Source organism: Typopeltis vanoorti, chromosome 6 (genome assembly GCF_054136105.1).
Source record: "Typopeltis vanoorti isolate ZY-2024b chromosome 6, IOZ_Tvanoo_1.0, whole genome shotgun sequence".
NCBI lineage: Eukaryota > Metazoa > Arthropoda > Arachnida > Uropygi > Thelyphonidae > Typopeltis > Typopeltis vanoorti.
Genome location: NC_143554.1, coordinates 21774848 through 21801623, shown reverse-complemented (window position 1 = coordinate 21801623; position 26776 = coordinate 21774848). Strand labels below are relative to the sequence as shown.

Sequence of the window (26776 nt, the reverse complement as noted above, 5' to 3'; positions counted from 1 at the left end):
GTCCTAAGCTTGTCATAATCACCTCCACTATAGTTCCACATATACCCCTTCTTAAATGAAAATTCCACTTTTCACAGCCTCCCAATTCAAAACCACATTATTACTCCCTGCTTAGAGACAATGTGGTCACCTTAGTTATGGACATGGCTTTTGATCCTGTGGCTTGATCGAAGATATACCTCAAGTCCTCTCAGCTGCATTCTGATTCAAATAATTTATCCCTTAGTAGGTGTGTAAATTCCATTTCCTTCCTGCCAGCTGATCTGTCTCTGTAGATGTTCCTGTCACCCAATAATAATTACTTGACCTGCACTCATTGTGTAATTTGCTGATCCATATTTTTCACATCATCCCTGGAAGCCTCTAGCCCAAAGCAACAATTGTATAGTTTGTTCTGTTGGCCTCAATCTCACACCAGATTGCCTCTAAGGAACTGCTTTCTCCTTACCTCTCTCTCTACTCTTCTTGGCTGCAAATTCATCAACCATCATCAGCAGTACCTTCCTATATTCTCTATCCTCTCTGAAAATACTAAACTCATTGCATTTTATCCTTGTAACTGCATCATTGAGTGTTATCCAGATCTCACTAATGCCTATAACTTTTAGCAGGGTTGCACTAACCAATGCCAGAAATTATTCTCTAATTCCATTAGTACACCTAAATTGTTGTTACTTGCCATCCAGTCATTTTCGACTCTTAGAGATCTTGTGAACAAAGGTTCTCCATCCCCTTATTTCCTTCAAATGATTCCAAGTTTTCATTATTATACATGATTGGCTGCCCTGATTTTCCAGTTTTGCCCTTTTTACTAAGAAGTTTTAAAATCAATTATTTGTTTCCTGTTTGTATTTATTATAAGTCTCTGTATCATTGCAGTTTAGTTGCACAATTTTGTTACTGCTTTTTATTACTTTCTTCAGCTTTACTTCTGTTGTGAATACTAATTCATTGTGGTCTGATTTAGTCAGCACTAGTATAAATTTCCTTTTATTTTATTTATTCTGTTTAATCAGTTTCTTTTGTTAATGATTATACATTAAGGAAAACATACTTATTAACCATGTTTAATTACCATATAAAATTGTTTTATAAAAAATGTTAAATTATGCATATGTGGTATTTACATATAATGTAATTTTTGGATTGAATGGATGAAAGATTTGCCAAATGAGGACTGGTTGTCATAAAGGCATCACTTCATGATTTAAATGGAAACCAGAATTATAACACTTGTGGATCCTTTGCAAAGGAAAAATGCAATAAATAAGATATCTGTTGCTAAAAGTGAGAATATATGGCAGTCTCTTTTTTATATTTTTAATGTAATTAAAAAAAAAAAGAAGAGTAGGATTTTAGGATTTTTTTTTGTTGCAACACTTATAACTCTGGCTGCTGACTTTTTTCTGTGGTTGTATAAAGTAACACTCATAACAGTCATTTATAGAATTTTGAATAGTTCTGTACTGAATTTTGTAACTGGAATTTGTGAGGACTATTTCAAATTGATCATTTCAGTTTCAGAAGGTGGGGAGGGAAACAACAGTATTTTTCTTATTTTTGTACGGGCACTTCCATGAAGTCTGAAGGCTCATCACGGGAGACCCCAAAATATCCACACAGTCTATCATACCTCTCTTTGAACCTATTAACAAAGCACTCACAACTGACTATGACAACCCATTCCACTCATTCACAATTCTCCAAGCAAAAAATCTAGTCCTCACACCCTTACTAACCATACCTTTATTCCATTTCTAGAGGTGGCCCCTTTAGCTGAGTGCTGAAATATTTCCTCTGCATCAATCCTATAAAACTCGTTAAACTACAAACTTAAATGTTTTTATCATGTCCTCTCTTTTTCTCCTATCCATCAACTTTTGCAATCTACACATCCTCATTGGGAATATTCCACAACCACTCGCCATCTTGGTCACTTGCCTCTGAATCTTCTCCTCTATCTTCTCATCCCCAAGAAACCTAGGAGACAAGACCTTGGCACAGTAATCCAGGTGTGGACGTATCAAGGCCATATAAAGAGGAATAACAACTTCCTTGTCTTACTTCTTAATATATTCTTCAATAGCCAAGTAATCTTATAGGCAACCTCATCATCATCAAATTCCTGCCATGTACCCTCAAGTGGTGTACAGGATATGATAGTACTACATGAAAAATTTACATCATTACTGACTTCCTATCTACATTTTCCTCCAAATCAGTCTGTTACTTGTCAAGACTTCAACATTATCAGATCTTATATTTCTATCATCTAAGGCAGTGGTCTCAAACTCAAATTGCATGTGGGCCGAATGCATGATGTGAAAGCAGCTGATGGGCCGGAATTTTTTTTTAACAAATTGAGAGTGAATATATATGTGTGTGTATGTATATATATATATATATATATATATATATATATATATATATATATATTGAACCGTACTTACCCCTAATGTATGGATACCACCCCTTTATAATTATGAAACCCTTTTATAACCTTTATAACTTGAGAATAAATAATGACAACCTATTCTCTTTCTTTTATGTATTAAATTTTTCTTAGACACATACTGAAAAAATACATATGTTTGTATGTAAATAATTATAAACTTCTTTATTTCTTACTGCAACTTGACACTTAATGGCATTTCGATTCTGATCAAGTTTGTAGCCTTGGAGAAAAATTACTAGAAATTATCTTCATCACGGATTGTAGATGCTCATCAGTCAGTCGGGTTCTTTTCTTAGTTTGAATTAATAATATTATATTATTAATGAAACTTATTAATTTTTTAAATTATTAATTTAACTGTTCACATGTACTCCCAAACAAAGCGATTATTCTTATTGGAAAAATTCGTAACTGAGGGTATTTATCTTTTGACAAGTACGAATAAAAGTTAATCAAATCTGTATCTTTGAATAAGATTTATATCACACTGTAAATTAATTAGCTCCATTTGTAGATTTTCTGGTGTGTTATTCACGTTCGTTTTTAATGGTAGTGAAAATAATGTAAAATTGGACTCCAAATCATTAAAATCTTTAAATCTTTCTTCAAATTGTTGTCCTAATAATGCTATTTTTCTTGCATATTTTTGAGATTTTTCATTTGAAATAATAGGTCAGGATTTAAGATGTAGGAAATGTATGAAATTTTTTGATTCCAGTTGTGTTTCTCATAATTGCAATTTAACTTTAAAAGCTTTAATACAAGCATACATGTCAGTGATAACTTTATTCTTTCTTTGCAGCTCTTTATTGAGAATATTTAAATGGTCAGTTAAGTCAACAAGAAATGCTAAATCTATTATCCATGTATCATTACGTAGCTCGTCGATGGTTTTATTTTTTGTGTTATGAAAATTTTGATTTCATTTATTAAATCAGAAAACCGTTTTAATACAGCTCCTCGACTTAACCACCTCATCTCGGTATAATAAATCATTTCTCCGTACTCGCTTTCAATTTCTTCAAGCAATGCAACAAATTCTTGATGATTCAGAGCTCGTCCACGGATCAAGTTTACTGTTTTAGTTACTGTTTCCATAACATTATCCATCTGCAAACTTTTGGCACAAAGTGCTTCTTGATGAATAATGCAATGTTTATTGCAAAATTTATTCTGAAATTTTTCTTCTTTCACTATATTTCTTAATTTTACTGCTACTCTATTTTCTTTACCAACCATAGCAGCTGCACCATCACTTGCAAATCCAACCATTTTATCCCAACTTAATTTATATTTATCTATTACAGTTTTTATTTCAGAAAAAATATCCTGTGCACCAGTTTTTCCTTTCATAGGAATTATTTCCAATAATTCCTGAATTACTTCAAAATCATCAGTAATACCTCGTACGAAAACGGCAAGTTGTGCTATATATGTGATGTCAGTACTCTCATCAACTGCTATTGAGAATGCTGCAAAATCTATACTTTTTCCTTTTAACTGACATTGTAAATCACTAGAGATTTCATTAATACATTCTGCTACCGTGTTGGCTGACAAACTAATATTTTTAAATAATTGTTTGAAAAAAGTTCAGCAGACTTAATCAAACAATCTTTAAGGAATTCGCCATCAGTAAATGGTTTTGATCGTTTTGCAATGATGTGCATGAGAGCAAAACTTGCATGAACTGTTGCTTCACTGGATTTATTTGCTTCAGTAAAAAAAATTTTTTGTCGTTGTAAGCCAGATTTCAGAAACTGTAACTTTTCTTCCCTCAATTTGCCTTCCAAGATTTCAAATTTTTCTTCATGATTCGTTTCATAATGGCAACGTAAATTGTATTCTTTTGGAAATGATATTCCCTTATTACAAATAAAACATACAATTTTATTGCACACAACACCACAAAAGTACATAATTTCCCATTTATCTTGAAAAACGCGTCCTTCTTCATCCACTTTTCTTTTACTCTTTGTTAAAGACATGCTTGCAGTTTAATCTCTTAATTAAAATCACTATTATAATTTTATTTATAACTTTAATTCAACAAGATGAATTTTCGTATGAAAGCAACACTCAAAAGTTATGCACAATTCTAAACGATAGGTATTGATATAATGTAGATCTAACAACAATCACAAATAAACAGGTTTTATAAGCTCTACGTTAGTTTGTCTCCATCTATATTGCAATATGAACTGCTCAGCTGTGCATCGGAAACACCAAAATACTGAAGCACCAAACTAAATTTACTGATTGTAAATTGTAGATATAGACTGAGCTTATGCACACATAAGCTCATTCCATATCTCTAGGTCTCTAAAACTATAAGCACCATATTGACAACAAATACATAATCAAAATGTATTCATGGGCTGTGTAAAATTGCTTCGGGGGCCGGATGCGGCCTGTGAGTTTGAGACCACTGATCTAAGGCACTTTGTACCATATCAATCCACCTATATCTGGGTCTTTTCCTGCCAAACTGGTGAAGAACACTTGTTTTGCTAATCTTTCCTCTCCCATTCTGTTTAAGTGACCATACCAATTGAAATTTGCTTTGCTAACACAATGCTGGATGACAACAATGTCAAGTTCTTTTCTAATATCCTTGTTTTAATATGATATTGCCATTGATGCCATCTATTCACACCTATAATCTTCCTCAGGACTCTCATATCTGTGGTCTCTAGTCTTTGGTCAAGTGTTTTATTTCTAACCCAGCTCTCACATCCGTAAGTTAAAACAGGTTTGAACATTGTCTTGTATATAGCTAATTTAGTTTTTTGACTAATTTCTCTCTTATTCTATGAATAAAATTAGTCAAAATTCCTACCATGCCAGCTTTGTTGATTCTGTTGTCTATTTCCATATTTAATTTACCATCTTCACTAAAAATCGTGCCTAAGTAGGTGAAATGTTTTACTTTTTCCACGCATTCTCCGTTGACAATGCAGTTGACATTTTCAACAATTCTGCTTATTTTTATTGTCTTTGTTTTTTTATTGCTGTCCTTCATACCATATCTATTACAACAGTTATTCAATTTAGTCAGGGAATCTTGCAGATTTGTAGCAGATTTATTTAGAAGTATAACGTCGTCTGCATAAAGCAAACAGCTGACATTAACATTTCCAATTTTGATATCAGATTTAATACAGATTTAATCAGATTTAATACACTTTCCTTCATAATGTGATCCATATAGATAATGAATAACAGAGGGGATAATATACATCCTTGTCTCATACCAGATTTGACATTAAACCATCTATAGGCAACCTTAGCAACCACAACACCTAAATCTCCAGCTTTATCTATTTCGTAGAGTACACAGCTTGTAATCTGTTTATCCCAAATGCATGACTTTACATGTCTCCACATTAAATTAACACCCATTATCTTTTGCCCATACTGTATAAATTATTATACAGCATGTGAATTGCCCCTGCAAACTCTCCACATTGTCTTGATTAACTATTACTCTACCTGATTTCACATCATCAGCAAACAGTAGAAGTGGTCCCAGCACTGAACCTTGAGGCACACCACTAGTCACCTGTTTTTGCCATGATTCTGTCCCTCTATAAACCACTTTTTGATATCTGTCCAGCAGCCACCTTCTTATCCACATAAACGGTGTCATATCCATCCCTGTTTGTTCTAATTTGCGTAACAGAGTTCCATGTGGTATTCGGCCAAATGTCTATAATTCTACTGTTGCCTTAGAATATCCCTTATGCAAGGGAATTCTTTTGCTATCTTTTCACTCCCTTGAACTCTACCAGAGCTGAGAGTTAAATTAAACAGCCTAGTTAGAGGTATTGCCAGTTCCATTGCACATTCTCGCAAAACCTTGACTGATATCCCATTTAATCCCAAAGCTGTATTTAGATTGAGATTCTGCAATATCCTAAGAACCTCCAATTAATCCACCTCTGTTCCCACGTTAGTGTCTGTCACATAGGTTAAAGCAGTAATCTTACTAGGATGATATTCACTTCCAAAGTGGCCGCTCAGTAACTCAACTATTTCCTCTACTTCTATCTCCTTGTGACCATCAACACTCATTAACATTAATTTTCCATAGTCATTCTTTCTCTTACTTGCCACATAATAAAAGAACTCTTTGGAATTTCCTTTGGCCTTCTGGGCTGGATTAACTATGGCAGCCTTCTGCAGAACTGCTTTATTGTTAAAAATGTTAAAAAAAAAAAAAAAAGTAGTCAAAAGTATTGAAGAGAAATATAATCAGGAGTACTTCATTAATATCAATACTTAGATAAATAAACCATCAAAAACTGGAAATGTGGAAAGGGAGAGAATGTACAAAATAGAATTGCCAGATATTATTATGATTATTACATGATACCTCAAAGGAGGACACACTTCTCCCTCCCCTCCATTTCCACCACTTAATCTACCACCTACATTGAACATAACTACTGTCATGTAAATTGTGTGTTCTCCTTATCAGTTTGTCGGTATGCTCAAGTTATAAAAGTTTTACAGTAGTTGTACTCCATAATGCAGAAAGCATAGTCAGAGGATCGAATTTCAGATAATTGAAGTCGAGTTCTTGTAACAACTATCTTAAAATGAGAAATAAAATTGAATGTGAAAATTAGATGAATTTGTTTACTGAGCGTTGTGATATGTATGAAGCATGTTTGAGAAGAGACCAAGAAAAATTGTGAATGAGAAACTTAACAAAGCACAAACCTGGTTCAGGCCAAATAGGCGATTTTGAGAATAAATTTTAATTTCTAAGCAGATAGTTGAGAAATCATGTGAATATAATAAGTATTTGTATTTCTAGTTTTGTAGATCTAGAAAAAGTATATGAGAAGGTGCCCAGAATAAAACTGTTCATAACACTACAGTTATATGATATAAATGGGACATTGTATTGAGTATTACACAGTTGGTATTTGAGTTACAAGTCAGCACTCAAAACTTGAAAGAGTTACGGGAAGAAGATGTGGGTGCACCTGCTAGCTTAATCGTTATTCATCTATATATTTTGATTTACTTTATGCTGATCATTATTTTACACAGATAATGTTATGTAGGTGTTTCAGATTACAGTATCCCTGTTCATAGCAATCTGTAGAGCAAACCAGAACAATAGAGCAATTGCTCTACAGATTGCTCTGTAGAGCAATACCCTCACATTTGGTGTGTATTTTGTCCTAAACCAGATCATTGGGAGGAGATTTTGACAATAAAAAAATGAATTCCAATAATTAATGAATGATAGGTGAAATATGTCACTGGTAGCAAGAAATGATGAATTTTGCATATCATGTAAGCCATAAGGCAGTATAAATAAAGGAGTTGTGAGACATGACTACAGTTGTTCGACTTGTAAGATGTGTAAGACTTGAATGTGCCTTGCATGCAAAGTGTTTGTATGGGAATAGGGAAAATACTTCGGCAGCACTTCACAAGTACAGGCACCTAAAGACTTTACAAAATGCCACAGTGAGTCCATATGAAGTGTGATGCATGGTTTATCAGTTTGGAGAGACAGGCAGTTTGACAATCCATCCAGGAAGAAGGCATAAATCTGAAATTCTGCATAAAACTGAAGATGTTTCGATTGGAGTTGTTGAGCAGTCAAATAGGAATGCTGTAGGTTCATGCAGTAGTAAGACAATAAAATTCAGTGATATAAAATTACATAAAATGGATACTAAATCCAACATTATTTCAAACGAATGTCTGTAAACTTTCATAATTTCTACAAATATTCAGCTTTGAAATAATGTTGGATCTAGTATCCACCTTTGCTTATGTAATTTTACATTTCCGAAATGTAGCCTTTTTGGCTCTTTCTTTTAGTAATTACTTTTACACACCAACCAAGAGTTCACTTACAAAAAAAATACATTTCTCTGACATTTCAATTTCCATATTACTAAACGAGAGTTTTTGCTCTTTTAAGGTTTCTGCCTGATCTCCGAAGAGAATCAACTAGTTCAAAACAGCTATCAGGCTAGTGAAACCTTTATCAAATGCACTAATGAAAGGTGAGTATATGGACACTTGGGCAGTGCCCATCTCTTTCAAGTAGTGCAAGCTAAGGCATCTCGGGAATGCCAAGGATTGTATTCTCATAAGCTCTCAGGTCAACTTGCGAAACTTTCATAGTTTCTACAAACATTTTGCTTTGAAATAATGTTGAATCTAGTATTCACTTTGCTTATGTAGTAAGACAATTAGATGTGTCAATACACAACAGTATAGAGAACCTAGTGTAAAGCATTGCAGTGCTACCCATATGAACTCAGCCACAGCCAAGAGTTGCAAACAGAAGATGCCAGCTTCCGAGAATCATTTGCATTGGCATTTCTTGCACACATTGAGTTGGACAACGATTGACCTTGCAGCATCCTTGGGAGTGATGAAGTGAATATTTATGTTTATAGAAGAGTAAATATTCAAAACTGCCACATGTGGTTACAGAGAATCCTTGTACATTTCAATAAGTTCCCTTACATTTGCTAAAGGTCACAGTATGGATAGCGTTTACAGACAAGTTAGTTATCAAGCTGTTTTTCTTCAAAGGAATCCACTGAACTAGACTGGTGACCTACATAGTCATGGCTGTGTGTTATCAGGATATGTTGATCAGTTTCATCATCCCACAACTGTAGCAAGGAGGGTGCCTCAACACAGCAGTGTTGATGCAAGGTGGAGCAATTCCCGCATAGGACATGAAGGTCAACAATTACTGCATTTCACATAGGGTAGAGTAATTAGTCACTCATTTTCAATGAAATGGCCACTATCAGACCTCAACTCCTGTGACATTTGACTTTTTGACTTTTGATCTTATCCTGAAATAATGTTGATAAGACTTATTATTAATAGGAAGTTGGTTATATATGAAAAGTTTTACTGCCATAGTATGTATATCAGGAATTTGATTATGATGAATTATGATGGGGAGGGAGTTTCCTGTATGGTTTTGTTGTACAATAACGTTACATCATAAATTTAATGCAGTGCTTGGAATAGTTGCCTAGCTCCTTTGCATTTTGTAATTCCTTTATGTTAAATAAGTGTCTCCAACAAAAAGTGGTAAATACTCTATAATGTTTTCACTTAGGAAGAGGACCACGAAACCTTTTTTTTCTTCCCCTTTCTTATATTCTCAGGGTATTTATACCTTCTGCAATAGACATCCACTATAGTAAATGCTTGGATAACAAAGAAAAAGTTTCATACAGCACAAAATTTACTGCAATTAATTTGTAGGAAAAAGTGTTTTGATTATAGTTTAGTTCTACCTTAAGCTATCATCTTCAGTGAGGAATAACTTTCATTCCACCTCAATAAGTTTTTAGCTGGTATCTTTAAAATTTGATTGCACCCATGAACCTTCATCAGGATTATGCATTGCATGGTATTACAGCGTACCGGCTGGAGCGTCACCCAGTTAAACAAGGCTCCTGTTAGACTATTACACTTTTTTTATAATCTTTGTCAAGTAGCTTTATTTTATCCTCCTACATGTTTCACCAATCTTTTTCTATTGGCATCCTCAGGGAATACAAACTAGTAAGCTAAAATGAAGATTACAGACTAGGTTATAACTGATAGTTCTCAATCACTATTTAGTGATCTTTTCCATTGTTTGTTTATGATGATATAGTATGTAGTTCTTTATATTACCATCTGGGAATGTCCATCTATATTTATTATTAGGGCGTTGATAGAACAATGTGTTTGTAATCATTAGATCGTTTGCTTTACAGAAGTGGAGTAATTGTTCTCCTCTGTCGTTAAGCTCTTCGTATCCAAATTTCCCCATCACATCTTTTTTGTCTGCTGTGAACTGTCCTATTTTAGCATTAAAATCTCCCATCACTATCATGAGTTCTCTATTTTTGGGATTATCTATTTTCTGTTGTAGTTCTTCATAGAAATTTTCTATTTTTCCTCCTATGGTTACTGTCTGGTGCATATATTTGGATTATTTTAATTGTTTGACCTTTTTCTTTTGCTTGAAATTTGGCTATTATTATTCTAGGAGACACTGGGTTTATTTCAATTACTGAGTGTGTAAGCTTCTTTTCAATTAGTAATGCAACTCCTTCTCTGTGTATGTCATCTTTTCTTCCTGAGAAGTACAGTCTTCTTTCTGGTAAATCCATGAATCCGTCTCCACACCAATGTGCCTCTGATAAACCTAAAATTTTCCATTTCAGTCTTTTTAAAATTTCCTGGACTAATTGCAATTTTCCAGGTTGGTATAGTGATCTTATGTTGAGGGTGGCTACATGTTTCACATCCTTGGCTGACCACATAGCTGATTTCTCACCTATGTGGTCTTTGAGTAGGCGCGTCAGTTGTCCCGTACGCAGTAGCACTATCTCAGTTTGTAGACTTTCTCCTGCTCATGAAAGTTACTGGCATAATAATGTAGCCAGCTTGCCATGCCTCTGCAACATCCTTTGGTCCATGGCTATTTATTCTTTATTCAGAGCAACCCGTTTAGGTTTCCCCCATCCACCACCCAGGTGACGCGCTTGGTAGGAGTGTGGTCTCCCCCAAGGTAAGAACATAGAAAATAAATATCAAGAAGGTAGCAAGATATTCTGGAGGTTGTTGAAGCTCAGAAATGGAGGAAAGAGTGCTGTAAAAAGAATTAGAGATGACAAAGGTGACATGAAAACTGGAGAAAAAGATATCCTTGAAGTATGGAGTGATTACTTCAAAAAATTGCTAAATGAAACAATCAGTGACAGCACAGTGGTGAAAAAACACTCAAAAGGCATGCAATCAGGAATACATATGCATACTTGAAGTAGAAAAAGTCATCAAAAGTCTGAAATGTGGAAAATCAGCTGGAGTAGATGGTATTTGAACAGAAATGCTCAAATATGGAAATATAAAAGTCTTATAGTATCTGTACTGCATAGTTCAGAGGGACAAATTCCAGATGATTGGAGTAAAGCTCCCATAGTATCCATATATAAAAAGGAAAATAAAACTGAATGTGAGAATTACAGAGGTATTTCTCTACTGAGTGTTCCTGGTAAGATTAATGCCAGTATACTTGAGAAACGGTTGAGAAGGATTGTGGAAGAGAAGCTTGGTGAAGAACAAGCTGGATTCAGGCCAAATAGAGGCTGTGAGGATCAGATTTTCACTTTACGACAAATAGTTGAGAAATCATGGGAATATAACAAAGATCTGCATTTAAATTTTGTAGATCTGGAAAAAGTATGACAAGGTGCCAAGAGAGAAGCTATTCGAAATGCTACAATTGTATGGTGTCAGTGGGGCATTATATCAAGCAACACTTAGTCTTTATTTGAGTTGTAAGTCAGCAGTTAGAACTGAAGGAAGTACAGGAAGATGGTTTAATGTTAAATCTGGTGTCAGACAAGATCTATATGGATCACATTATGAATTAAAGTGGTATTAAATCTGATATGAGAATTGGAGATGTTAATGGCAGCTCTCTGCTTTATGTGGATGATGTTATACTTCTAAATAAATATGCTTCAAGTCTGCAAGATTCCCTGACTAAATTGAATGACTGTTGTAATAGATATGGTATGAAGGTCAGCAATAACAAGACAAAGATGGTGAAAATTGGCAGAAGCATTGAAAATATCAACTGCATTTGTGAGTGGAGAACCTATAGAACAAGTAAAACATTTCAGCTACTTAGACACGATTTTTAGTGAAGGTGGTAAATTAAATATGGAAATAGACAACAGGATCAAGAATGCTGGTAAGGTAGGAAGTCAACTGAATATGGAATAAGAGAGAAATTTGTCAAAACACTAAATTAGCTGTATACAAGACTGTTCAGACCAGTTTTAACTTACGGATCTGAGAGCTGAGTTAGAAGTAAAACACTTGACTAAAGACTAGAGACTGTAGATATGAGAGTACTGAGAAAGATTATGGTTGTGAACAGATGGCATCATTGACTGTATCATATTTAAAAAAAAAAGGATATTAGGAAAGAACTTGGCATCGTTAGCATCCAGGAATGTGTTAGCCGAGCTAATTTTAGGTGGTATGGGCCCTTGAACAGAATGGGAGAGGAAAGATTGGCAAAACAAGTGTTCTCTGCCAGGATGGCAGGAAAAAGACCCAGAGGAAGACCAAGATATCGGTAGATTGATGCAGTAAAAAGTGCCTTAGAAGATAGAAATATAAGATCTGACAATGTTGGAGCCTTGACAGATAATAGATTGATTTGGTGGAAAATTGTAGAATAGGAAGTTAGCAATGATGTAATTTTTTCATGTACTATCATATCCTGTACACCCCTTGAGGGTACATTTCAGTAATTTGATGATGATGATATATAAGAGCTATCCTTCCATTTATATTTAAAATATATATACAGGGTGTTCGGGATAAATTTGACAGTTTCGTAAGGAAAAAGAAAATCTTCTTTGTATCTATTAAATTTAATGAATTGACAAAAAAAACATTACAGGCAGAGTTAATTACAATACTATCAACAAGATTTACTCAAAATAACCACCATTAGCATCGATCACAGCTTCAATTCTGCTTCGGAACCTCGAACAAGCTGATGCTACAGTCTCCCTGGGAAGGGCCGCAAAAACTGTTTTAATTTTATCCATTAACTGGGCTTTTGTATTACTGGAAGTGCGATTGGTGTCTTTTTCAACTGCGCCCCATACAAAATAATCCATGGGGTTAAGGTCTGGGGAGTTTGGAGGCCAAACATTTGGACTGGTGAAGTCGTAGAAATTTTCAGACAACCATTTTTGACTTTTCCCAGAGGTGTGGCAAGGGGCCGAATCCTGCTGCCATACATACGGCCTACCATTGGCTACCCTTGTTATCCAGGGCTTGACTACAGTTAGCAACTCCACGAACAAAGCCCGAATTCCAATGCCAGGGTTCTTCAACACCTGTTCCTGCAGATTTGCGAGGAATTCTGCTGTACGAACGCAATCAGATCGTCTGCTAGGGATCTTTCTTCTTGCTCCATCCTCGTAGTCACCATTGCAAGTCTCTAGTTCATGCCTGATTGTTTTTACTGTATTCAGGGAGCATTGGGCAGCAGTCGTAATATCCTTATTTTGATGGCGGGCACGAATCATCATGATACAAGTTATTCTCTTCCATGATTCAGGTGGGTTCCAGCTATCCATCCTTTCTGACATCTTGTATATGAATGAAGAAGGGTCCAAACTTTTAAATGAAGAGAAGTGTGTGTTAATACATGTAACTTACGGAAAAATATAATTAATTATAAATATGTCAAATTTATCCCGAACACCCTGTATATATATATATATATATATATATATATATATTGGGTTTATTTGGCCATAATAATATAAAAATGAAAATAGACTGGTTTCACCACAGATACGTGTGGCTTATTCTAGGTTTGGATGAACAAAAATACAATAATCTTTTCATATTTAAGTATTTCTGTAAAAATAAATTTTGAATACGAACTCAGCAACAAATTCATTTCAACTATTAGTTTGTGTGATCTATATAGCAGGCATTATCAGTCTTTGTTATATGCTTAATTATTGACAGATGTGTTTATCTGCGACATCATTGACAACAAATTATTCTTTATTTTCTTGTACTGAATCAACTAAAAATGCTCTTTTGGTATTTCATTATGAATATCAAACTGAAAGTCTCTTCAAATAAGCTTTCTTTTCTTGGAAATTAAGAGGAGAATATGGGTTCCTTTTACGTAGTAGACAAATTGGTTATAGAAATGGAATCAGAGACTTATAGATTTATCTGAAAGAAGTTTCTTTCAAAATGTTGAATGACCATCAGAAGATAAATGTGGCAGAAGGCTTCTTATTATTGTTTTAATAGGATAAGCATTAGCATAGTTAGGAAAGAGTGAACTCCTTTCAGGTTTTAGTGAGTTTGTTTTTCATCACCCTTTGTTTGTTCCAGTCGGTAGATGAATTTGAAGGTAGAACTTCAAGACAGAAACTATGTTTTCTTCTAATACTGTATTCAGAAAGAATGGAGATCTGATTTTATTAGAAATCAGATCTCCTTTCTTTTATACTCTCACCTGCACCAAAGAAAAGTTGTGCCTAAATAAATAAAATGTTTTATTTATTTTATTTTTTGTTTTCTACACTGAGAAATAAAATGCTTTCCTGTCCCTACTTTTTATTGCTAATTTTCATGCCAAATTTGTTACAGCAATTATTCAGTTCTTTTGTAAGTATAACATCATCCTCGTGAAGTAAAGAGCTCAGTGGAATATATCTGATTTTGATATCAGGTCTAATACCACTTTGCTTCATGATATGATCAGTATAAATGATGAATAACTATAGGATAGCATGCACCTATGTCTTATAGGCTGCTTTTACATCAGACCATCTTTAATTTTAACAGCCAACTTACAATTTAAGTAGAGTTAACTCTCACTTAAGCAAATACTGTTATAAAAACTATTGAAAATTCCTAATGAGAATGATGCTATAATGAAGTAAATTCACAGTAGCAAACTGTGCACTATAACAAACAATTCGTGTGGTCCCAAGCATTTTGATATAGTGGGAGTCATCTCTATAGGTTATATATCACTCTCTGTATATGTTATGTCCTATTTATGCCACATGAATGTAGTTTTGACAGCTCTTCCCTTGGCACCTGAATTATATGTACTCAATTATACTTGAGTACATATTATTTTCACTTTAAGACAAACAGTTTAGAAATCTTGAGATTTCTAAACTGTTTGTCTTAAAGTTTCTTTCTCCAGATTTCTTGTACACAATTTTTCTTAACTTCTTTTCATATGCTTGATAAATCTTAACTGGAACACTTAGTAGGGATAATTCTCACATTGTTATATTTCTCTTTTTATAGATGAGTACTATGAGAGCACTACTCCATTAATCTGAACTTTGACTTTCCACTTTTAGGCCTTTTGAATTATGTAGCAGGGAACTTCAAAATTTTTATACCTCCAATTGAGCATTTCTGGACCTTAGAATATTTTTTTTTGTGTTTGTTTGTTCTGCCTGTACGTAGATTTCCAGCTGCAATTGTATTGTCCGTGTGCTTTATATTCTGTTGTTTTGAACTCTGTGTATGGTTTTCTTTTATAGTTTGGATAATTTGACCTGTACACATTGAAATACAGTAAAACTCCGAAGTCACATGGTAGGTGGGAGCAACAAAAAGAGCGCAAGTCGAATTCGCGTAACTCAGTGTATGATTTTGCATGTAATTTATATTTACAAACATACAAAATATTAGTTAATTGGGACCAAAGGTTTACAAAAACACTTATATTTTTTAAGAAATACTGTATAATCATAATTGTAGTTTTTTGTACATAAAAAAAGAAAGTTATTTCGATGTCGGTGGTTTCATAAAATCTAATAGATTCGTCTGACGACATAATGTCTTTTTCTTATCACACAAAATTTCTTCATAGCAAGCCAATGATTTTTTTTTTTCTTTGCCTTGTGGCTACAATTCGTTCCTCGTTAGAATCTATGTCCTCCAAAATCTGTAACCTTTCTCAATTAAGCTGAGACCGTCTGTTAATTTTGCATTTGTCATGTGCTTTTCTGGTAGAACTGGATCTGAGGTTTCGGTCTCTTCAGTAGCACTTTGCTCACGCATCTCTATGAACTCATCGATTGTGAGCACCTTGTTATATGAGTCTAACAGCTCGCTGACATCTTCACTGTCGCCTTCTAAATCTAATTGCCTAGCAAGGTTGACAACTTCTTCTATTGCCTCAGCAACTTGATCAGTTTCTGGCAACATTTCCGTTTCACATTTAAAAAAGGATGGACAAAGTTTTTTCCAGACACCATTCAAGGTTTTTTGGGAAATTTCACCCCAAGAATCTCCAATAATCCTTACAGCATTTAAAACATTAAACTGTTTCCAAAACTCTTTAACAGACAGTTGCTCATTTTGCCTCATAGGTTCATTCAGATTTGCAAATGAACGCCGTGTTTAGTACGCTTTGAATGTTTTGATAACTGCTTGGTCCATCGGTTGAAGTAAGCTGATTGTATTTGGAGGCAAGAAAACAACTTTTACACGTGGATCAAAATCAATTAAAGTTGCAGGAGGGTGACCAGGTGCATTATCAATGATGAGCATAACTTTAAATGGAATTTTTTTAAACTGGTAATAACATTCAACTTCAGGTATGAAGTGGTGACCAAGCCAGCCTTCAAAAATAGAAGCTGTCACCCAAGCTTTAGAATTTGACACTTCCAAATCACTGGCAAGCCAGTTTTAGATTTTTTTTTTTTAGAGCTCTTGGATTTTTGGAGCAATAAATTAAGAGGTTTTAACTTGCAATCATTTGCAAGCATTTCCACCAAAGCATTACTGTCAATCGGTCTTTGGAAGCTTAAAGCCAGGAAACGTTTTTTCTTCACGTGCGATGAAAGTTCTCTTAGGCATCTTTTTCCAGCACAAGCCGGTCTTGTCGACATTAAATATGGTTTGACTGCTATAGCTACGTTCCTCGATGATAGCTTTATGTGTCTCAGGAAAATAAGATGTAGCCTCTTTATCAGTGCTTGCCTCCTCTCTGCGATGCTGTGCCAGTTACAGCGATTTTTAAATCAATTGAACTAACCATTACTGGCCACGAAATTTTCTTCTTTGGCCACTTCTCCAGCTTCTACTTTTAGCCTCTCAAAAATCAGCTTGGCTTGGCTACATATTGTCGTTTGATCAACTGGACAATTTTTTACTCTCAATTGATTATCACACCATAATTTAAGCATCATTTCCATCTCACCAATAATCCCATGACATTTACGAATTATGCTTGAATTTAATGATTGGGCATTTTTCACAGCAGCGAGAATTCTTTCTTTATCTTTTATGATTGTTCTTACTGTGGATTCCTGTAGATCAAACTTCCTTGCTAACTCACAAATTTTCATTCTGCGTTCAAAATCCTTAATAATCTTGAGTTTTGTTTCCAAAGTCAATGTGTTTCTTTTCTTGCAAGCTGAAGAATCAGACTTGCTTCTTTTGGATGACATTATTATTTTTTATGTGATAAAATTTTTATCCAAAACATAACATCAAACAATTGCAAGGTTTGTAGACTATAAAAATCATGTATGAATGGAGACTGCGTGAAACACATCAGTGCTTCTTCACAGCATGTGCGACACTGGCGAATGCGGCCGGCACCGGAAAGATACGACTAGTGGTGAGGCATGAAGTGGGACGGGAATACACACACATAAGAAACCACATAACTCCGGATTCACGTAAGTCGGAGTATTACTGTATTAACTTGTGTGGATTAAAATATTAACATTATTCTTGTATATGTCATGATTTCGGTTCAAAGGTAGGCTGCTGTTACTTACCAACTAAGGAGGAAAGGTGCATATACCCATATATCTTTGCACATGTAGTTACTTATTGTGGTGTTCCTTCAATAATTAAAAAAAAAAAAAAAAAAGAGGGTCTCTTGTATCCAAATGCCTGGAAAAGAAATCAGTTCATATATCATCTGTGATAAAAAAAAAATTAAAAAAAAACTCTCATCAGATCTCACTTTAAAGGAGAAATGGGTTAACTGTTCAAGTCAGTGGCACGAGTTTTTTCTCTTTTAATTGAGTTTTTTTATTCTGCCTTTAAAAGGCAAATTGCTTTGTGAATATACACACACATATTTGACAAATGTAACAGTTTGGAAATAGGACTGACCATCTTCTGTTAAGATCAGGTTCCTTATAACTCCATAAATGTGATTTGAATACTTCAAAATAGCCTTGAAATATTTATAATATTCCCTGAATGTCTCGTAGATATGAAGAGGATGATATCTGCATGTAACAATGTAATTTGATGCATTGACATATAAATATAAATGTTGTCAGGCATCTTTTCGGAAATAATAGTCAAATAGTGTGTATAGAAAGATAGTGTAAATGGAAAGGTAGTTGTCAGCCATTTGGTACTGTTAATAGCATTAAAAAAAATGCTTCTGTGTTTCAGACAAAAATGCCTGATGATGATGCTTAGAGGTAATACTGCTGAAGATCTTAAACAGAAACTGATTTCCTGATTTAGCATTCCAAAACACTATATGAATAAGAATTTGACACATATCAGTGACTTGGCAGTCACTCTACTGTGTTAAAAAAAATTCCAGACACAGGTCTTTCTTCTTATCGTGGGTGATGAATAACTACTATCTATGATGCCCTCTAGTTTCTCTTCAAATTTGTTTTTTTTAGGGGGGAGGTATTTTTTTTCCTCTAATTTCATTAGAAAATCCATTTCATTATTACTTTTTTTGTTCCTTTATTAGAAAAAAATGTAATCAGGAATGCTGCTGATAATCAATCTTTGCAGAATGATTTGAATAAGCTGGAATTGTGGGCATGGTAAAATGGGTGTCAGTTCAATGTCAGTAAATGTAAAGTCATTCACTTCAGCATGATTAGATATCCAATGTCATATTATATTGATGGGATTAGACTAGAAGAAACTGATGAGGCTAGGGAGTGTTAATAGATAGCTGAAGTTTAGGGGGCCATGTGGCAAAGATTGCAAATACAACTCAAAAGATAATTGCAATGCTGAAAGAACGTTCACATGTAAAGATAAGGATGTTATTTTTCCTCTTTACATGGCCTTGATAAGAGTCTGGCCTCATGGTTTCTGTTGTGATTCTGATATATTGGAGAGAGTACAAAGGATAGTGTTAAAAATGATATCAGGATTGTGGAATACTGATTATGAAGACAGATTGAGAATTTGTAGACTGCAGACACTAGCAAACAGGAGAAAGAGGGAGTGATATGATTGAGACTTACAAACTTCTGAAAGGGTCATACAAGATTTCAATTTATGGAGGGTGGGGAAAGGACGAGAAGGCATCCTTGGAAGCTGAGAATGAAGGCTGCCAAGAAGGGTGTGAGGGCTGGATTTTTCTCTCAAAGGGTGGTGTGTGATTGGAATGGATTGCCATTGGATATTGCGAGTGCATGTGGTGCGAATAAATTCAAGAATAAGTATGATAGCTGGTATGTGTAGTATGTGGCCTCCCTCGATGAGTCTCTGATTCCCTGGAGGTCTCTCTTAATAATAACAATAACAGTTGTTTTATTCATTTTCAAGAAATATATATTCAAATGTAGCACATGCATGCTAACATAATCGATTTTTATTTATATATATATTTTTTTTCATAGACCCTTACCACAAGAGATGATACGGTATGCTAGAGAAGATACACATTACTTACTCTTCATATACGACTGCATGAAAAATGATTTACTTAACCAAGGAAATGCTCAGAAGAATCTTTTCATGTCTGTGTATCAAAGGAGTAAATTGATTTGCCTTAAGGTATGTTTATATCTTCTTTCTTTATATCCGCTTTCTTCTTGCAGTGACTTCACTACAAAATGCTAATATGGTTGTGCCTTATAATACATCTCATTCTGCATTCACGGCTTAGGCAGAGGGTCTCCAACAAAAGTCAGTGATACAAATTCAAATATAGCTCATGCATGTTAACATAATCGATTTTTATTTATATATATTTTTTATTATTATTTTTTCATAGACCCTTACCACGAGAGAGAGATGATACAGTATGCTAGAGAAGATACACATTACTTACTCTCCATATATGACTGCACGAAAATTGCAGTTTGTGGAGTGGTGGAGACAGAGTTGTAGATATTTTATTACAGAGATGGATAGGTATAAAATTAATATCCTGGGAATTACAGAGACCAGAGGGAATGGAGAAGGTCACTTCAAAAGACAGGATGGTAAGCTAGTTGTTTACTCAGGTGGTGACTCAAAGCATCATGGGGTAGCTGTGATACTGAAGACAGCTCAGGAAAGAAGCCTTCTTGGTTATAACCCTCTTAATAATAGGATTCTATTAGACTTCAGACTCAGCCTACCAGTGTATCAATCATTGTAATTTATGCATCCCACACGGATAGGCCTGAAGGAGAGAGTGAGGAATTCTGTGAAAACTGAGACTGTTTTGGACTGCCTACCAAGGAGAGACATACTTTACATCTTAGGGGATTTAAATGCAAAAGTGGGGAAGAGCAAGAGAGTTAGGCCAGAGTGTGGCATGTGTCTTGGTGAATGTAACACCTGTGGTGAAAGACTGTTGGAATTTGCCCATGCTAACATATTAGTTATTACCAATACCTGCTTCCAGAAATGCCCACGACAAACCTATACTTGGATATCTTGCATTGATTGGCAAGGCACCAGATTGATTACATCCTGGCTCTCCAGCAGTGGAAGACAGGCATCTCTGATGTGCATACTTGTCCTGGAGCAGATTGTGATACAGACCATCAGCTAGTAAGAGCCAAAGTAAGACTAAGACTCCAAAATCTTCCAAGTCTGGCACATCCCACTAGATTGGACGTTTAGAGTAATTCCTAGGAGATTCACAGAAGAAACATCAACTCCGTTGGATGATTTATTTAAGACCAATGAGGAGAACTCACCAAAAATGTTTTGGGAAGGAGTCAATATGATAATACAGGATACAGCCAAGAAGTATGTAGGCCCAATAAGAAGACTAAGAGACCCATGGATATCAGATTCAACACGGGAACTAATCAAAAGAGGGTGGTTGGAAAAACAGAGACACAGACACTGAAGAATATAAGAGATTACATAGAGAAGTCAGAAGAGCCATCAAGCAGGACAAGGAAAAGTTCTATACTAATAAATTAGAAGAGATAGAGTTCCAGATGAGGAGGCACAGTTATAAAAGGATGTTTTATTTAGTTCATGACCTAAAGCATAAGTTTAAACCCAAATTGAATGTCATCAAAGACAGGAATGGAGCATTACTAACAGAAGAATTTGAAATTAAAAACAGATGGAAAGAATACTGTGAGGAACTGTACAATAGAGTTGATTAAAAAAAAAAAAAAGTGGAGCCCTCTCACCAAGAAAATTCCAATTTGGAACCTCCTACACTTAGGCATGAAGTTGAAAGAGCAGTTAAGCAGCTTAACAGCAATAAGGCTCTGGGTGCAGATGGAATACCTGCAGAGTTACTTAAGGCCACAGGGGATGGCAGTGATAAGAGTGTTTCATAGATTGATTACAAAGATATGGGCGACATGATCATGGCTTAGAGACTGGAAGAAAGTTTTCATACTACATAAAAAGGGAGATATGAAGGCTTGCATATCTCCCTTTTTATGTAGTAGTATGAAAACTTTCTTCCAGTCTCTAAGCCATGTTCTCTAAAGTTCTACTGTAGAATTATTAGTTTAATATCTCATGCAAGCAAAATTTTATTGAAGATCATGCTAAATGGGATTGAGGCAGGCCTGAGGAACAAGCAGGTTTTAAGAAAGGTAAGGGCACCAGAGATCAGATCTTTTGCCTTAGACAGACCATAGAAAAATATAAACAATTCACTCACTCTGGTAATCTGTTTCTTAGACTACTCTAAAGCTTTTGTTTTCAGCTTGTGGAACTGTGAGAAGTAATGAAAAGAATGGGTTTTCCTCAACACAATATCAGGTTGATAGCCAACTTGTACAGGGAGCATGAAGCCATGGTAAGAACAGGTTTTGGATTGACTGATTTGCTTCAGGTTGGGAAAGGAGTTAGGCAAGGATGTTTACTTTCTCCTCACTTGTTTAGTATATACTGAGGACATCATGCATGAAGCATTTGATAAGCTCAAGATAGGAATTAGGATAGGTGGTAAGTTGATCAGTAATCTGAGGTATGCTGATAATACCATACTCCTCTGTAATGACAAGGAAGAACTGGGACAAATTCTTGATAAAGTTAACAAGATCATTAATAACAGAGGATTTCAACTCGATCCTAGCAAGATAAAGATTATGGTTCTCAAAGGAAATACAAAGGAAGCTCTTGAGGAGCAAGTGTACCTTAATGCAGAAAGAATTGAAGTCAGCAAGTTTGAGTACCTGGGATCCATTATTAATGTGAAGAATTGCTGTTCAGAAGAATATTAGGAATGGCTAAAAACAACAGTCAGAGACTTGTCTAAAATCTGGAAGGATGGATCTATCTCCATGGGAACAAAGTTGAGGATTTTGGGTGCAGTTGTTTTTCTAACAGTGACTTATGGATGTGAGATGTGGAACATAAAGAATTCAGATAAGAAAATAATAGCTCCTTTTTAAGATGTGGTTTTACAGAAGACTGTTGAGGATATCATATACCGATGAAAGGCATACAAATGAATCGGTATTAGAAAAGAATAGTAGAACTTTAAGGATTTTGACAGAAGAAAGTTAAAATAATTTGTACACATTGAAAGGAAAGGATGGACGAAGGACTTCTCACAACAAAGAGGAAGGGGTAGATCATCACTGACATTGATGGTGTGTGTGTGTGTGTGTGTGTGTGTGTGTGTGTGTGTGTGTGTGTGTGTGTGTGTGTGTGTGTGTGTGTGTGTAGTGACTGATCTTCAGAAAGTTGAAGCCTCCAGAAAAGCATACAACAGGGCTACATGGAGAGGCCTGGTGTGGCACATCACTGAGCATTGGGGTGACCATACGGGATATATGGATGCCCAGTGAGCATATGAATGGATGTTTATATATCTTAAATATTATTTTCACTTTAAGACAAACAGTTTAGAAATCTTGAGATTTCTGAACTGTCTTAAATATATCTCATCATCAAATTCCTGCAATGTACACCTCAAAGGGTGTACAGGATATGATAGTACTATATGAAAAATTTATATCATTACTAACTTCTATCTACAATTTTATTCCAAATCAGTCACTTTCCTGTCAAGACTTCAACATTATCAGATCTTATGTTTCCATCATATAAGGCACCTCTTACTGTATCAATCCACCTAAATCTTGGTCTTCCTCTGAGTCTTTTTCCTGCCAATCAAAACAGAGAACACCTGTTTTGCCAATCTGTTCTCACCCATTCTGTTTCAGTGACCTGAAATTAGCTCTGTTAATGCATTCCTGGATGCTGACAATCTCAAGCTCTATCCTCATTTTTAATATACTGTTGCTATTGATGCCATCTGTTTTCATGCCCTTAATCTTTCTCAGGACTCTCATATCTAGAATCTCTAGTATTTGATCAAGTGTTTTACTACTGACCCAGCTCTCAGATCCATAAGTTAAATTTGGTTTGAACACTATCTTGAATACAGCTAATTTAGTGTTTTGGCTAATTTCTCTCTTATTCCATATTTAATTTACCATCTTCACTTAAAATCATGCCTAAGTAGTTGAAATGTTTTACTTGTTCTATAGGTTCTCATTCACAATGCAGTTGATAATTTCAGTGCTTCTGCCTATTTTCATTATCTGTCTTTTTAACACTTTCATTGCCAAGCTGAAAATTGGAATTTCGTGTGGTGGCCAAATTTTTTTTACTTTTTTATTTAGTTAGCGACGTCAACGCGATAACGCATGATCGGCCGTTTGGTAAGAACTCGCATCACATGATCGCGCAATATCGTTCATTGCCAAGCTGAAAATTGGAATTTCATGTGGTGGCCAATTTTTTTTTATTTTTTTATTTAGTTAGCGACGTCAATGCGTGATCGGCCGTTTGGTGAGAACTCGCATCGCGTGATTGGCAATGAACATGTTAATGCTGACCTTCTTACCATACCTATTACAACACTTATTCACTTTATTCAGGGAATCTTGTAGACATGTAGCAGATTTATTTAGAAGTATAACATCATCTGCATAACGCAAAAAGCTGAGATTAACATCTCCAATTTTGATATCAGGTTTAATACCACTTTCCTTTATAATCATCATCATCATCATCAAATTCCTGCCATGTACCCTCAAGGGGTGTACCTTTATAATGTGATCCATATAGATAATGAATTACAGTGGGGATAATGTACATTCTTGTCTGACACCAAATTTAACATTAAACCAACTTCCTGTACTTTCTTCCATTCTAACTGCTGACTTACAACTCAAATAAAGACTAAGTATTGCTTGATATAATGTCCCATTGACACCATATAACTGTAGTGTTTTCGATAGCTTCTCTCTTGGCACCTTGTGATATGCCTTTTCCAGACCTACAAAACTTAAGTGCAGATCTTTGTTGTATTCCCATGATTTCTCAACTATTTGTTGTAAAGTGAAGATCTAATCCTCACAGCCTCTATTTGCCCTAAATCCAGCTTGTTCTTCACCAAGATTTTTTTCCACAACCGTTTCTCAAGTATACTTGTGTAAATCTTACCAGGAACACTCAGTAGAGAAATACCTCTGTAATTCTCGCATTCAGTTTTATTTCCCTTTTTATATATGGGTACTATGAGAGCTCTACTCCAATCATCTGGAATTTGTCTCTCTGTCCAGTTATTCTGAACTATGCAGCCACTAATAAATTTAGTTTAATCCTTTATCCAAGTGTGAGCAAACAAAGTTTGCACCTGAAAGTATCTTCAGGACTGGGGTAAAGTGGTACAACACCTGGGCAACTTGTTGCAAAGGTGGAGCAAGCTACCAACCCTCCTGTCTCAGTATCTCCTATAATGCAAAACACATCTCCTTGCAGATATGTCTAATGTTATGCATTAAGGGAAGGGCCACTACCCAGACTAGTTTCAACCTTTATTGAGGTCGAATGGGAGTTCATGCCTTTCATCACTGGCCTCTTTAGATTTAAAAAAAGTTGTGCTGAGAGTCAGCTTGATAGTGAGAGAGGAGGAGAAAGGTAGAGTGGATAGTAGTAGATAGTTAAAAGAGCCTCGGTCGATCTACTTGGCCTGACTTAAATGTCAGCACCAAGCAGATCTCCGACATTATCTCCCTCCATCCGTTCTTTTCAGCTTTCCTCGGTCAGTCACCTCTTCAGATGGCCGCCCGAGGAAAGCGGGGGAAAAACAAATGAAAGAAGCAACACATGAAAAAGGAAACTGGTAAATAACGTTAAAACGTACATATAACAATTTGTAAGACAGAACCAAAGAAATAAGAAACTAGGTGAATTTCAGAATTTCAAACTGAATGACCAGAAGAGCCTGGCCTGAGTGATGCAGCTCACAAGGAGCTGCACTGCCTCGATGTAGGCCTTCGCAGCCCAGGTTCTCAGGGTACCCCCTCCTGTGGAATAGCCAAATACCTTTTCATAACAAAAATTCTAATCTGAAATGGAAAGAGAAAAGGTTTTTTTTTTTTTTTTTTTTTTTCCCCCGAGTCTGGTCGCTCAGTACGATGAATCTACTGACTTGTCTGCCTGTTAAGCAAGGCTTACATCCTCCTGCTTTCTGTTGTTGTGGGTTTTGAGGATGTGATCTGCTAACTTTTCTCCGCGGGAGTAGTTTAACATTCCTAGGCCTCTGTACAATGCTGCTCCTGCATCATCCTTTGCATAAATAAATTCTTCGATTTGTTCTGAAGTGATTTCGTCTATGTCTTCAACAAACATATCGTTCCACTCTGCGCTTACCACTTTAGGCCCGTTTTTCCCTGTGAGGATAAGCAGGATATCCCCGAATGCTTCTATACCATTTCGTAAAGCCTTCTCTTCCTCGGGGAAGTCTTTTAGTAGATGTAGTATTGTCGCATTGGCTTTTGCATAAGGGTACTTTGTGGGTTCTGCTATTACCTTTCCAGGTTCAGCTATGCCCGGACTCCCTGGTTTTGGTTTTTTTACATTCCCTTCTTCAGGGCTGCCTGGCCTTTTTTGTGTGGTTTCTTCACTATGAATTTCCATTTCTACTGTTTCTTCTTCTGTTATTTCTTCAACTACCATGATAGGACCTTCCTGCTGGTGCTTCTGTTTATTTTCTGTGGTGGTGGTGGTTTGGTCGTTGGCTGGCTCCTCATGCTTCGTGTCTTTCCTGGCTGCTTCTACAAATTTGTCTGTCGGTTTCTCTGTTACTTCATTTTGCGATGTGGCGGTGTGATTCTTTGTTGCTGCCCTTTCATGTGCAGCCTCCAGGGTTGGGAAGTCGTTCTGCTCCATGCCACTGATATTGTTTTCCGGTGTTGCAGTGTTGGGCGTAATAGTAGCTCCCACTCTTTCTGCATGGTTTCTACTTGGACAGGTGTCCACTTTATGGTCTGTGTTACCACATTTTAAGCTGGCCGACTGGCAATTCTGCAATGTATGGCCCGCTGTCAGGCAGTTCCTGCATTTCATTTTCGGGCACTGAGCCCCGAGATGCGTGAGGGCACCGCACTTAAAACACTGTCGCTTTACGCCAGGGTAGCTGACCATTACCTTGGCCGATCCTATCTTGACGAAATTCGGAATTTCTGCCTTCATCATGATGGAAAAGGTGACTTCACCTGACTTCCACTGAGGGAAGTCAGCGTC

The 26776-nt window shown here is 35.8% G+C and overlaps 1 protein-coding gene across 1 annotated transcript in view; it reads left to right on the top strand.

Annotated features, from left to right (window-relative positions):
• Positions 1-26776, top strand: part of Rrp6 (exosome component Rrp6) — a 251754-nt gene that overhangs the window by 96282 nt on the left and 128696 nt on the right. The window contains exon 10 of the mRNA XM_090393930.1: positions 19663-19819. Coding sequence (XP_090250056.1) covers positions 19663-19819 — 157 coding nt within the window. The remainder of the gene's footprint in view (positions 1-19662; positions 19820-26776) is intronic.